General features: G+C 38.7%; 1 protein-coding gene across 2 annotated transcripts in view; it reads right to left on the minus strand.

Moving 5' to 3' along the window:
- KCNIP4 (potassium voltage-gated channel interacting protein 4) overlaps positions 1 to 14654 on the minus strand; it is a 438015-nt gene extending 423361 nt beyond the window's left edge. For both annotated transcript variants that reach the window (XM_061470250.1, XM_061470193.1), the window contains exon 1: positions 14461 to 14654. In XM_061470250.1, the coding sequence (XP_061326234.1) occupies positions 14461 to 14521 (61 nt within the window). In that variant the 5' untranslated portion in view covers positions 14522 to 14654. The remainder of the gene's footprint in view (positions 1 to 14460) is intronic.
- Between the last annotated feature and the right edge of the window lie 664 nt (positions 14655 to 15318).

Here is a 15318-nt window from a genome sequence, read left to right on the forward strand (position 1 = left end):
ATCCTAGCATATATGTATTCTACTTTTAAAACCTATGATGTGTATTTTTGACACAGCTATAGATTTTGTTATTCAAGAAGGCATTTAGCTGATGGGAGTTCTGTGCTACTTTCTGCGCACATGGTGTTCTTCAGTCACAACTAAATGAGCATCCTGAATACACACAATGAGAATTAACTGCAAATTGTCAATCAGGCAAGTGATACAAGATATCAAATAGTGAGGAATAGCTTCTGCCCAATGATGCTGATGTTTGGTGATGGTCATTAGATGTTAGTAAAATCTCTTCCAGAGAATTTGGCTCTAACAAGACATACACATAGGCCCAATCTTTAACAAACATCCCTAAAATATTAGGACTGTCTCTAAGCATGTCTCTGTAAGTTCCCTGATCTAGGAAGGATCAGATTTGGATTCTGCAAAAGAGATCAAATTGTAATTCAACAGATTCACCCAATTTCTGGGCCCTCAAAAATGGCAAAGCTCCCACAGTGCTGTCTGACATGCAGACATACCAGCATTTTTTTTTAGATCAGAAATGTGCTTTCAGAAGTCACCTAATAGTTCCCAGTCACCATGTTTTGGTTCACATCATGGAAATACACTTGGAATGCAGAAATGGATTCTTTTAGATAAAACTATGTGGGAAGATGTGGTCCAGAAGCTTACTTAATGACTCCCGTTATTAGCAGGTATTTAGTCAGCCAAACTAGACTAGCGCTAGAAGTTAAACCCTGTAAAAAACTGTTATTCATTATTACTCAATAACCCCACTTCACAATACAAGTCTAAGCTACTATTTCCCAAATTCAGGCATAGCCCAAATGCCTAGACCGAGAAAGTTAGGATCTTCCTACTAAGACTTCTCAGTTTAATTTCTCTATCACGAATTAATCTTTGAGACATCAGAAAGCATCCAGTAATTTTATTTTAAGGTGTCAGGAATTCAGATTAAAAAGCATTGTGAGTCTATCATCCAATAACAATACAGCTCTCCTCACAGACTATCAAAGGTACATGATTACTGGCTTTATAGCTTAATAAAAAACTAATGACTAGACTAAATAAAAAGTTATACAAGAAGAGGCACAACAAATAGAATTCATTGCACACTTCACTTCCAGCCAAGGTCAAGTGTCCCAACAGAGCTGTTCTAAAGGAAAAAGGCAACACTAGGCTGACATACTTGCAGAACATTTAAAATAAAATTCAAAGGAAGAATAAATGCTGTGAAGGCAAAGACACACAGTGTATAAAATACATCAGTTGTGATTAATGTTAACAAAGTAATTGTGAATCAAACACTGTGAAGTTGATGAAGTATACAAAAAAGAAGATGCTATATATACATATAAAAATCAAGTGTAACATTTTCCCAGCAAGGCCAACACAAGGAATGCTTAATAGCATAAAGTCAAAGTGCCAACTCTGTGCCGTTTGAGGACTGCCTGATAAAAGCCTCTGCCCGGGCTCACCGAAATAGCTTTATCACATAGAATCATGTCTCACAACTGAATACAAACACACAGTTTAATTTATTAACATCCACAGACTAGCTATCACTGAACTCTCCTGGAACTACAAACTTAAAGAACCAAATCCCTAAACTATTAAAGCATAAAAATGACTTTGCAAAAGGTAGCTAATAAATATTGTATGGCCATTTGTATGCAAGTGCCATCCTAATGGCGGTTTTAATTAGGCAAAAGTTTGTATTTTTGGAGTATGTAAGCCCAAAATGAAAAGTAAAAAGGTTGACTCTCATACCAAAGTTGAAATATATTACATCTTTCCTGATTAAAGCTTCCTAGATACATCAGCCTTGAAAAATATGAGAGCACACTGTATTTTATCATTATAATAACATTTGGTAAAGACATTCATAAAAGGGGTGGCACATCTTATCAAGTGTGAGATGGTACAGCACTGATAAAAATAATCTGAATAAGAAATGTTTGAAACTTCAAAAGCTTTGCTATTGCCTGTGACATTGACTTTTCATGTTAGAAAATGTTTCAGTAACCATCTTCAGTTTTTATGTATAGAAAAAAGAACTAAGATGTTCATGCTACATATCGACTCTTGAAGAGCTAAAATATTCTTAGTAAAGATACAGTTCATAAAAAGGTCTCCCACAAAGTTTCCTTTCTAAAGATCCAAATCCAACAGCTGGAAATCCGTGCATACTGAAGTTGCACTTATCTGTTTCATTTATTTGGAATACCTGTTCAGCTCATAAAAGAGAAGTTCTGGAGGCCCTTGAGGATCCCTGCAGTCTTTCATCCAGCTTCCCACAGAAATGAGGTAAAGTTGATGTCTATTACTTCTTGTAAGACAATGACTGCTATCACATCCCCAATTCTTGAGAGCTGCTTCATACAAAGGTCAAAAGATTTGCTGCACTGCAAGGATGTAACTTATTCTATACTGACTGATCCTCAGACCCAACAGGAACTGGGAGCTGCTGATCTCATATCCATGGAAGCAATAACTCTTAAAGAGCTCTTGCATGATGGGTAGAATTACCATCAACGGAGGCAAGTTGGAATCTCTCCTTTATGCAAGGCCAAAACTCCTGGATCTAAGTTGAAGTCTGTACCATACTTTTTTTCAATTTCAAGCACTGTTGTCAGCAAGCTTCCAACAGGTTTGGAAGTTAAAAAATAAAAAGCAACATTCAAAGACTAGCTATCATTTTTAAAGTAGAAGACACCAAGTAGAGTTCCAGAGAAATAATCTATCTCTACAGAAACACTGAGGGGAGGAAAAACTGTTTATGTAAGACTCGTGTATCTTAGAAGTGTGACACTGCTCAACATTTTAAATCACAGGCTGAAGACAGGTGAAAGGCTGATGCAAAAGGGGCAGCAGTTTGCACTTGAAAATATAAACAAGACAAAAGTCTGTAAGAGATACAAAATAACACTTTTGTCCTTTTCAGCAGTGTAAAATATTGGCTATGTATTTCAACCGCTGGTGTACCAGGCTTTAAAGGTAAGAAGACTTACTTTAGAACTAGGAAAACTTCGTATGAGGAAAAAGATATTCTGGAGTAGATTCTTATGTTATGAAGCACCTAGTACCAGTGGATTTTAAGTACATTATACAAAAGCTGTCTGAAATACCATATAAAAATTTGATCCTGCCTTGGGCCATCAGGATAAAAAGTAAGACTTCTCAACTTATCTTCCAAACTATTTCTCTGTGATTCAATGGGGTTTTATTGCTTTTCTCTGAAAAGTACAACTGAAATTAAACATAACAAATTTTGAGCTGGATTTTGCATCAGTCTTCTGCCCCAAGGAGGCTGTATGGACTACATAGGGCTCCATGTAACCAGCCTGGTTAGTCAGTCTTCCTACCATTTAGAGACAAATATAAACCTAGAAACTTGACAGAGTATATGCTATTTACTTTCTCCTCAGTCAGAAAATCCACAACTTTGTTGGTTCTGTGGGTTTTCTTCTTAAAATACAAGTTTCTCAAATCATATTACACAAAAAATCTCAGCATTCCTTGAGAAGTTCTGTTTCTCAGAAAACAAACAACTGACTCTCAAGAAGTTGCAGTATTCTGAGCAGGGAAACAGACTCTCTTTTGATATCTCTTTTTGTTTCTCATATTCTTTCACATTATATTAGCATTACATGATCATATTAGCATACCAAGGTGTATTGTCAATGTAGTTGTGCATCCCCTAAAGCCACAGACTATTTTGGTTTATGAAATTGTGTACTATACAGGAAGAGAGAAAATCTTTATTTCTTCCCCTCTCCGTAAGGCATGGAAGAAGCTGAAGGACCAAATTCTACTCTTCAAATACTTATGACCAAGTATATTTCTTAACAGGGTGATTCTCAGTTGTAAACAGCACGCTATATTGCAACTATTGTAAGATCAGGCCTTCAAGTCAAAAAGCAGGCACTGATAAATAGAAAAGATCTAAATTAATTGCTCCAGTGCAAGGTGCACTTGATCAATACATACTCTTCTTGGAACACAGACCATCAGTTTAGTGTTATTGCAACAAGAAATTGGTACCAGTTTATCTAATTAAGTGTATGTTCACTATTGAATACACATTTCTTTCAACACTACACCTGCAAAATGGATGATATACGATCTACATGATCAGCATTGTAAGTTGCCACTTACTAAATAGTGGTTTGACAATGACATCAACTTTTTCTTGTTTGTTTTCAATGAGAAATTGTCTCTCATCTGAAAGCATGTCTGTATGTACTCTTTGTGATGCAGCATATGTGAAAGCACACTATTAATGTTTTGGGCTCTTGAAAGGAAAAAAATACACACAAAAAGCCTACTTTCTTCTGAATTATTTAATTGAAAATGTCCTAACAGATTATCAGTCTAGTAGTAATTTAAAGTGCTGTTGATGAAAGTGACTGTTGATAAAGCACTGTTTAATAAGATGTTAGAAAGGTACTGATATGTTTCAAGTAGCTTTACGTTCCATTCTGAACAGGTCAAAGCTTTTTTGCTTTTGCATTTCTAAGTACAGTCAGTCAGTTTTGAACCCTGGTAATGTAAATCATGAAATTAAATTATCAGTAGAGTTGTTTGGGTTTTGTTTTTTTTTAATACAAATGGGGCTTTAGCTGAACACCCCCATATCTTCAGGAAGGAAAAAAGTCACTGATTCTCAAGAAGTCTGGAATGACTGAAAGACTTTAGAAATCAGAAGTGATCTTTATAATTCTATACTGAAGTATAGAATTGCTTTATTCTATTTTAGTATCAGAAAATTAGCTGAATGCAAACAAAAGGTGCAACTGAAGCAAAGATTTTTACAAGTCTACACAATGTGTAAATTCTGTACAACCCTGCAAAGTAAGTAAGTAAGCAAGGTATTCAGGTATGAATCTGTATAATTTTAAGTCTTGCTAGCTCGTATGTTTAATAAAGATTTAAAGTATTAGGGTGAAACTTGACAGCAGGTGTGCCATGTAAAGAGCTATGTCACTGTATACCCTCAGTCACACCTATTCCCTCTTCACCTTAATCTCAGTGTGGTTTTTTACCCTGGCATTCAGTTGTATAAAACATGCATTAGAGACCAACCAGTTCCACTGAAGCCACCACATACTCTCCTTTCACTGACAATCAACCAATCTAGGAAAAAGTGCATAACCTCAAAGCAGCATTGCTCTGAGGTAACAGATCAGGCAGAAAAGGTGAGAAAGTACTCATTCAGCTGAGGGCTTCATATGTGCTTTCCAAGTGCAAGTAGAGGCAGAAGTGGGGAACCACTGTCTGAAAGAGTTGAAGGTTTCAAGCTCCTCCTGCAAAGAGGATCTTCATCATCACGTAATGGAAGGCAGACAGGGCAAAACCTATCACTTTTTATCAAACCCATCCTGATATTTGACCTCCTAGATGGTCTTAAGGTCCTTTCCAGCCCTAATTATTCTATTCTAACACCTCTGTCCCCTGTTTCCCAGGTAGGGAAACAAATATGGGGAGAGACTGAAAGCAACGGCTTCGAAGCAAACAATGAAACAGGTTGATAGGTCTTAGCCACAGAGGTAGTTCTCACATTTTCCCAATTCTGGAAATGGGCTGGGAAGATGATTGCACAATGTGGCATATTGCAAAAAAAACAAAAGGGGAAAACTCCACCTCATCAGCAACAGAAAGACTGAAGAATGACATAGTACGTCAAGTAGACCTAGTTACTGAAACAGCAGCATGAGATTCTCTGCATATTAATTGTACTTCACACTCTCACAGTTTGCAGGTATATCTCCTTTGTTTTATTATATTTTTTTCCTTAGGCATCTTAGGTTTGGCAGATTGCAGACCGTGGCTGTGCAGAGATCAAGACAGCACCTAAGTGTCAGTGTGTGTATGCATTCAATTACAGCATCTTTTTAAAAATAACAATGAACTTTATTGTGTACTTGTTTCAGTTACCAGCAGGTGGATGCTGCCAGCACACAACACTCCAGAGAAACAGTCTAGATTTATTTTTCTCTATAGACAGCATTACAACCTGTGATACTTTTTATAACGTTGCACCTGAGAACACAGCAAAATGACCTCAAATGTCGATAAATCAACATGGAAAATGATACATAGAACAGAATAGAAAGAGTGAATCATCAGATATACAGGGTACCATTTACTTACTGAGCAGTGAAATACAAGTCAATAGCCAGAATGTTTAAGGACTTCTGGGTATCACCAGGTTAAAACCAGCTACACTGTCAAAACTCCAGACTGATGGTGATCTGAGGAAACACCCACCATACTGTTAGCAGCACACAACAAAAAATGATTCTGTGCCTTGATCTGCTTGATACACATCTTTTATATTGCTTCAAAACAGTATGTTTACTGATTTTTCTCATAATTATTTTAAAACAAACATAATTCATTTATCCCCAGCTAAAGGTAATACAACAGCAGATCTCAGAGTTGGCTTGCTCCGATACCACTGAAGCCACACACACAAAAGGCATTTCTCAGTCTTTTTCCTCTCCTTTTTTTTTTTCCTGCTCTGGCAGGGACTGCAATCCCACAGCCTACTTTTTATTCTCCCAACACCCATCCAAACTGGAAAACCATGTGCACACATACAGCATGTCCCTCCTACGACTGGTGTTGTGTGTGTATGCAGAGGTTTTCCTGGCCCGCCACAGCACTTGGGCATTGAGGGAGCACCTGCTGCTGCAGAACACCTGGCAGCAGTTGGTACAACACACTTGGGCACACTCCGAAACAAACGGTCTCAAAAAAGGTCACTCCTTTCTAGTGTGTTCTTTGAAACTATAATCAATAACATTCATGCATAAAAGCACTGTAGTAGTACTGGTTCGAGTATCTTGAAAATGTGCTACAGATTGTAAATTCATTGTACTTAGCATGTGCACAGATATTTCTACATACTATAGAATGTCTAACCTTCATAACCAGCTGCAACAATGCTTGTATCGGACAGATGTTACACAGAGTGTGACTTCCAGATCATCATTTCAAAGTGCATCAGGTAAGTATGTTAAAATTGAAAAATAAATGCTAAACTGTATTTTTCCTATATTACAACTTACTCCATGCATTTATGATAGCTCTTTTCATCATAGTATATTTATCTTTTGTTTGGTACTATGTTCTCTTTCAATATGTTTTTATTATAACATACACTGTAGTATAATTAAAAAAAAACTAAGTTAAATAACTATATATAATTTTTAAAGCAAAAATTACATATATTTTGCAAATTTTTTCCCAGCTTCTTGAATAGTGATTAAATCACACTGTACTGGTAAATTGATAAATGCTTGTGATGTAGAATGCAACATAATTTATTTGTTATATTAATGGTACTTTAAATTAAAATACAAATCAACAGAACAGACACAATAACTCTTATAATAACTAAATAATTAAAAACTGTTTTGGAGCACAACCAACAAAATAAATAAATTTTAAAAAATCAGCAGTATTGATTTCTATACAATGGATATTTGTCAATATTGCAGACTCTATGTCTCCAGTGACTCAGTGATTTCATATGAATTATACTGTTTCTTTTCTATTTAATAAAACTGTTCAAGGATTTGGAAATCAATTGGTATGGATTACCAGAAACATTTATGCGAGATTGCACAGAAAGCAGAATTTCTTACCAAAAAAACCCATGTTAGACATTTGACCCAAGGAGTCCTCAAACAGCAAAGTACCAGCACGACTAGGATCAGCATTTCCCACTGCCAGAAGACAGTACATTACTGCAACACCTGTTCGGTGAGCATACCTTTGGTAACACTGGTTAGGCTGCACGAATTATGAAACCCTCCATGTATTATGCAGATATTATGAGGCTGGAGAAGGGGTGCCTAAACGTGCTGTTGATTTTACAGTAAAACATGTAGATGAATGATTCAATAAAAGGTTTTGGTCATTTGACTTTATTTCAGATATATCAGAGCTATAAAACTTTTAATTATTGCTAAGGACTTCCATCACAGCAGTTTCCTTCCTTTACATGAAATCACATAAACTTGACCTGTGTTTCAGTTCCAGATTCAGTGTTCTCCTGATTTTTAGAAATATTAGGGACAAAATCCTTATTTGATGGAATTATTGCCATAGGTCTCAAAGGGTTTATAGGAATAGTCATGATAGTCAAATGAACTGCTGTGATGAAGAGCTGTTCTGGTTGTTCCCACTTTTGGCAAGGATTAAAAAATCCACAGTATGAAGAATCAGACCCATCATCACGTTTTATGACTACCATTTACCTTTCCAATAAATCTAAATGTTTCACCGTGGTTATTAACAAAAGTAAATTTTGGTTCAAAAACAAGAAAAATATTTGTTTTACTAAAGCCTTATGACTACAGTGATATTCATAAAAACTCTCTCTGCTGGAAAGGTAACTGAAAATTGTGAGAACAAGACAATGTATCAGTAAAATTGGTCTTTTTTTCTGTCATTAAAATAGCAAAACATTTCTTACTGACTGCATGAAATATAGCAACTACCTAGTAGTCTATGTCTTAGGACACTCAAAGCCTTTAAGGTCGTTCAACCACTTCATTGTGCTCAGGGAAGCTTTTGGGTTTACACTTTATTTGGTGAAAACATCTAGTATAAACGTAAAGATATTTTCTCCTATGATAAAGTCCAAACATTTAAATATGTATTATTGTTCTTAACAGTGAGAAATGTTTATGGTTAAAAGTTCCCTATTGTCATGCCTTTCTCCAGTGGACATAAGTGTCCATGACTTTTATACCACTGTTTCTGTCACTGCAGCGTAAATCATAAACATACAACAGGGGATCACAACTATAAACTGTAAATCTAAAGAAATCTAGTTTATAGGTCAAAAAGAATATAGAAGAGCAACACTATATTTTCAGACCTCTGACAGAAAGCTCCTTTTATTACCATATTAAGTCTCTGCTGGGCTGTCAGAAATAAAACACAGTATGTGTTCAGTTCTACAGCTTTTATTCTGTTTGGGTTTATTCTTAGAGGTAAATGGATCCAATATACTTTCAACCCAACCACATGTATTAAACTGCTGCCAGTTTATAGTTGTCTACAGACCTCCCAAATTCATAGCAGCAAGTCTAGAGCCCAAACTCCTCTGCTGCTGCATGCACAAAGGTGATGACACAGAAATCATTCCTCCTGTTGAGTGTGAGAATGGAAAATGAAGAGGAAAAAAAACCCAAAACAAACCATGATCTATATGATCCCAAGATTCCTGTAATATCAATTACAAAATAATAATTAACAATATCACAAAATAATTGGATTCCATGCTTTCCATAGTTATAGACTCAAAAAATATATACATAAATGTACATTGCATACATTTTTGCATCTCTTCCACATTCCATCTGGGGTACTTTGTGGGAAATCTAGGCCAAATACTGCCTAATGATCAAAGCAATAGCAAGCAAAGATCTTGCCAGAGAAAACAGGACCTGGAAAAGATGACTACTAGCAAAAATTTGACTCCTATGTCAACCCTTCATCCAGTTACTTTTGACACAACCACACACTACAGTTCAGGCCAAACATTGTGGAGACAAACTAGCCCATTAACCCTACTATTAACTATCTCCAGCTATGCTGCCACACTGTGCTCCAAAGAAAGATGGTTTCTATATCTGCACTCCTTACACCCCACAATAGGCCCAAGCTAACAGATAAGAGAATCCTACTTGGTTCACATTGAATTAACTACATCCACTGAAAAACTGATTTGGCTCCTGGCCGAGTCCACAATTTTGTGCCAATGTTTTCTCTCTCATCTCAAATAGGATTAATGGCCTCTGCTAATAGGAGACAATAAATGGCCAGTGTTCGTTTGGCAAGCAAGGTTTCTAATACAGTCTATTTCAGTTCTTGAAATAGAGGACAAGCAGAACTGTGGGGGGAAGGATAACAGGACAGCCTAGCAAGAATGCACGTATCTATGTAATAGTGAAGCAATCAGACGTTGTATTTTTAGATACTTTCTTTTTCAAGTGCCAAAGATTACGAATAAATCACAATGGCAAACTGAGTAGCTGAGATGGGATAGGTTACTGAATTACAGATGAATGCTGCACAGATCAAATATTCAGCTCCAACCCAAAGCATGAGTCCTAAGTGCTTATCTGATACACTGTAAAAGCTTTCCATGACAAACCCTAGCTACTTCTCTTATGGCCACACTAACTGCTAGATACCGTATATGCCTCTATATACTTCATAACACCTAAAAACAACTGGAAAGAGTCAGTTCTTTAACCCCAATATACCTGAAATTTGTCCAGATGTTTAGTTTCTTAGGTATCAACTCTCTGAGCACTGGTAGTAACCTTGAAATAGAGAATAATGAAAAGGAAAGCTGGATTTTGTGCAAATTAATATTTATTTTGATATAAAATTGATATTGACGGAAAGCCAAAGTATTGTCAGCATTCATATCATATATGGCCCTCTATACTAGAATTCTGCATATAATTACTGCTTCACATGTTCACTGAATACAGGAATGGAAATGGAGGCAGAGACCAACTTTTACACGGAGGATTATGTCGCAGCTACTTCTTTCAAATCATCAATTACTTCCTAGTCTATTTAGTTTATTCTTTCCCTTGTGGATTTGAAACTTTCACAGTAACATATGGCATTTGGAAGCAGCATTTCTAGCTGACCATGGCTCCTCAGTGAGAACATATTCATGTTACTGAAGGCTCAGGGCAGAGACTAAGGATCAAGCGTGTAGGATAAAATGGCCAGAAGGTCTCTCATACCTAGGAAGATGAAGAGTGTTTAAGGACAACAGATCATTAGTTGAAAAAGTGACACTAACTCCTGACTGACAGCATGTCTTATGGACGGAACTGCTAGACAAACCAAAGCCTTCACATTGATGCAAGTATTGGTGGAAATCACTTGGAAAGTCACTGCCTGCTTTACATTGTTCAGATGAATCCCAACAGGGGTTTGTCCAATACATAATGGGATTCCAGTATCCCTCAATAGGACATGCTTTTGTTTAACACCAGTTGTTTCTCAAGGTATACAAGAAGCTGCTTCCTCATTTCCCTCCTCTCACCTTTCTTCCTGTAATTGTTTTCAAGAGCACTTTCTCCTCACTTTCATTATTTTTCTCAGCATCCCTAAATTCCTATTTCCTAAATTTCTATGTTCAGTTTTTCCCATACTTAGTTTCTTGTCCTTCTAGCACTACTTGTTTTGTTTTCTAAGAATTCCTCAAGCAACAAGAGCACACCACCGTTCACTGAAAGCAAAAGTGAACACTATTGCACAAGGATCTCTCATAGATATGACAGAGAATACCAAACTCTAAGTAAACTTGAAGTTGGATAAGCACTTCTCAATAGTACTATTTGGTCCATCTTCTGCATACGCTTGAGAAATAACAGCCTCTTCCCTGACATGCAGAATTTGCAACTACCCCATCTAGTCAGAGAAAATCTTCCAAATGTGTCATAAATGAGTCCTTTTCAAACAACAGAAATATTTACAAAATCCATGAAGGGCATACTGGTCAGCACAATCCCCATTCTGAATTCACGATACCTTAAAGCAAAGCAACCAGTTGCTGTGACAGCATCTTATTCATATTAATATTCCCAATGGCTTAAGTTTGTCCTAGATATTGAACCGATGGTACACGTTGTGGTTAAGCTTACTCCTACCTATACAAACTTTTCCTGATAATCATCTCCCTCTGCTCTTCTCATTTTGCCGAGATACTTCATGCCTTTACTCAGCAGCAGATGAGTTTGGGCTATCACTAGCACAAATAGAACATCCTCACAGATAAGACATTGACAAAGGCTGTTTCATGGGGCAGAAGGATGAAAAGGTTCACCCTTACAGTGGCTCAGTATTGAAGAGAGAATTCAGCAACTCTCAGTGGTGCTCCAACTGACATTAACTTGAATGGAGAAGATGCCTTGCAAGTTGCAATAGAGTAGAGAGGAAGAGCAGGTTAAGGGAGTCATTACTCCTTAAAAGGTACAAAATGTTTCCTTTGTCATTAATAATTTTCTAAATTTAAGCTGCTCATGTGTATTTGGGCTTTATTTCACTTAGAAAACTAAAATAGGGGAACAGTTGCACTTCTGCTGGTTTCATTTTCTGACTCTTTTGCACTACCATAAAATTGCTGTAACAGCTCTAAGGCAGGCATTACCATTTAAAAGTAACTAACATTTTAAGCACTGGTTCTATTTGAAGAGAAATAATGAGGTAAAAAAATCCACCAAATTCTTCCTTGTTAAGCAACCAACAGAAATACATTCAGAAATGCTAATGACACTGAAAGCAAATTAAAAGTTTAGGAGCCTGGATGGATAGAGCTAGATAAAGGAAGGGTGGAAAGAGAAGTGTAGATGAAAAAGGGACAAACTGGGAAGATGAATATCAATGTACTCTCTCACACAGGGAGAAAGCTCAGAGCAGTAAAGCTAGACACTTGTTAGCTTCACATTTCATCAAGCTAATGACGAGATGTAAGTTGAGGGTTGATCTTAGCTCTGTTCTTTTACCTTTCCATGTGCTCTTTCTGGAACAAGAACTTATTTTTGAGAAACATTTCTCCTACAGTAACTCATGTTTCAGTTAGATTTTGCTTTTTATTCTGAAACAGTTCAAAAGTGCATCTTACTACTGTTCACCATTACAAGCCTAAAGTGAGCTAAAGCTGTCATTAATTCCTAAAAGCTACAAGGCATGCATATCAAGAGAACCAAAATGGAAAACACACATATAATACACAGGTCAACTGAAAACATTTTCTGTAAAAATATCATCTTGATATTTCATATTATTTGTATGACATGGATTTAGGTCATATTTACTCAATTTTCATATAGACACTTCCCTGTTACTGCTATCTAGAAGATAAAATATTAAGCTGCTAACTCTTCTTATGTTTCAAAATTTATAGTAACAATCCATAAACCAAATTATTCCTCAATAGCAGTTGTGCAAATCCACTGTGTCTGAATTATGACCTTAGTTTTATTCAGCCCAAACAGTCCTGAATGGTGATTGCACAGGTGTGTAGGTAAGAGTCTGCCTGGTGTTGTCACTGATGATGTATCATTAGGTTACAGAAAAATGGCTTGACTTTCAGATCTCTAACTAGAGCTGTAAGGGTGACAGTGGTATATGGAGGGAAAAGTCTTAACTATAATGGGGGGCTGGATCTGAAAAGCAGTGAGAAGTATCACTACATTGCTTTGTTTGCTGAGTCCCTTGATGGATAACCAAAATGACTAAGTATATTTCTTTTTTTCTGAAGCTTTAAAGAAATGCAAAGATGGATTAAACAATTGAGCTGACAGCCTAAAACTAATTGCATAGGCAATTACAAAAGTTCCATATCTCTGAAGCAAATGATCTAGTATCCTATCTGAAGGGCTACAAGCTCTTACCCATGGGAAAAGCTGGGACATTAACGAAGGAGAAAAACCAAGTATAATCCAACAGAGGACATGTGGCTGTGAGTGACTTCCAGCAAGCAAAAGACTATTCTGAAGCATCAGAAATAAAGCAATAAAGCTGGGTTCGCTTGGTCTTCCAAGCAACTTGATGCTAAGACTGCTATTCTACACTGGCATCACAGTTTATGAGAAATCCATCAACACAACAGAAAACACGAAATAGCTCCATCTTTTCTTAGAAAACAAGCTTCCCCTGATTTTGACAGGCTATTTTGCAAGTTTTTCATCAACTGTCCAACCATCCTCTGGTTAACCAGCTGCACTGAACTGGACACCTTCCTCAACAACATTGTTACACACATTGCACCCAAGGAATTTTTGCATAACTCATTTCCTACCCATGCTGGGAGAAAACTCAAACACTCCAGGCATCACAGTCACCATGGAGAACAGGAAATCTCTCTTTTCTCCTCCCTAAAATGAGAGTTATTTTGCACAGGTGAATGCACAACTGCAATGTGCAACATAGAGAAGAGAAAGGCACCAGCCAGCCTTTGGCTTACTAGAAGAATCTCGTTTCTATCACATAGTTGTTACTTAAGCATCAGAAAGGTAAAAAGCAGTCAGGTGTTAAGTAGGACCTATCAAAATTACCTCCTGGGAGTTGGTAACTAGAAAGGATGTGCATGTTCCTCCTGGGAGGTTCATACCCTCCTCCAGGTCATTTCAGCAAAGGCAAAAGTACCAGTTAGGTGACAGCAGGCACCGCACAGCGGGCTTCGCAAAGACTTGGAGGTTTCTTAGCCCGAGATCCCAGACATTAAGCGTTTGCTTACTGTCCCCACAGACACACACAGTTTGAGAGCACAGATGCGTTTACCCCGTGCAAGCAGGCAGTTCCCCCCTCCTCACCCCACACCAAGTTGCAAGACTTGCTGCTTAAAGGTGGAGGGCGAGACCCCACAATAATTAGGAAGTAAAGCCTCGTGCCCCCACGCCACTCGCGTCCTACCGCCTGTGGAGCTGGCCTCCTCCAGCTGCGCCGAGATGCTCTCCACCCTCCTCACATTCATGCTGGGAGGCAGGAGGCGCCTGGAGGCGCGGCGAGCCGGGACGCAGCGGGGGAGCGCGGCAGCACGGCCGCGCCGGGGCCGCAAGAGCCGAAGCGGGGCCGCGGTGGAGCGGAGCTGGGTGAGGCGGGGCCGGGCGCGGCGGAGCGGGGCGAGGCTCCGCCTCGGCGGCAACGCCTCCTCCGCCATCTACCTCGCTACCCGCGCGGTATGGGGTTCTGGGTCGCCACCTCGACCCTTCCCTGTCGGGCGACGGGAGCTGACCCCTGGCTCCTTGCGCTGCCTGACTGCCTCTGCAGCGGCAGGGCTGCGGACGGCTCCTTCCTCGGGGCTGGACCGGTACCTGCGCCCCGGGCCGACGTGGGAGTGGAGCCGTCGGTGGGAGAGGGAGCAGCCGTGGGGAAAGCCCTGAGCAGGGGCCGTACAGCCCACTCTGCTCCGCTTCACAAAGGTGCTCTCGGCATCACCTGTTGGACAGCAGGGTGCACGGGATGCAGACCTACACAGGGCCCGGCCAGGGTGAGTCCCCGTCCCACCTGTGCTGAGCCATCACATCTGTCGGGGTAGCGGCTGCCGTGCTTTGCCGTGTTGCTTGACCGGACTGCAAACACCAACACCAAGACGGCCATCAGCTCATATCTGAAGGAGCATGCCCACAGTGTATCAAACCCTTTCTTTTTCTGACAAAACACTATATTTGATCAAATTATGGTATACTATAGGATATGAAATTCTAAGAAGCCACGTGTGGAGCGCAGAAATAGCACCAGACAAGAAATTATGTAGTCAGGCCCTTTGGA

This window comes from Pezoporus flaviventris, unplaced genomic scaffold (genome assembly GCF_033815535.1).
Source record: "Pezoporus flaviventris isolate CSIRO_AGI_PZ_B2104156 unplaced genomic scaffold, CSIRO_AGI_Pfla_v1 ptg000002l, whole genome shotgun sequence".
NCBI classification, from domain to species: domain Eukaryota; kingdom Metazoa; phylum Chordata; class Aves; order Psittaciformes; family Psittacidae; genus Pezoporus; species Pezoporus flaviventris.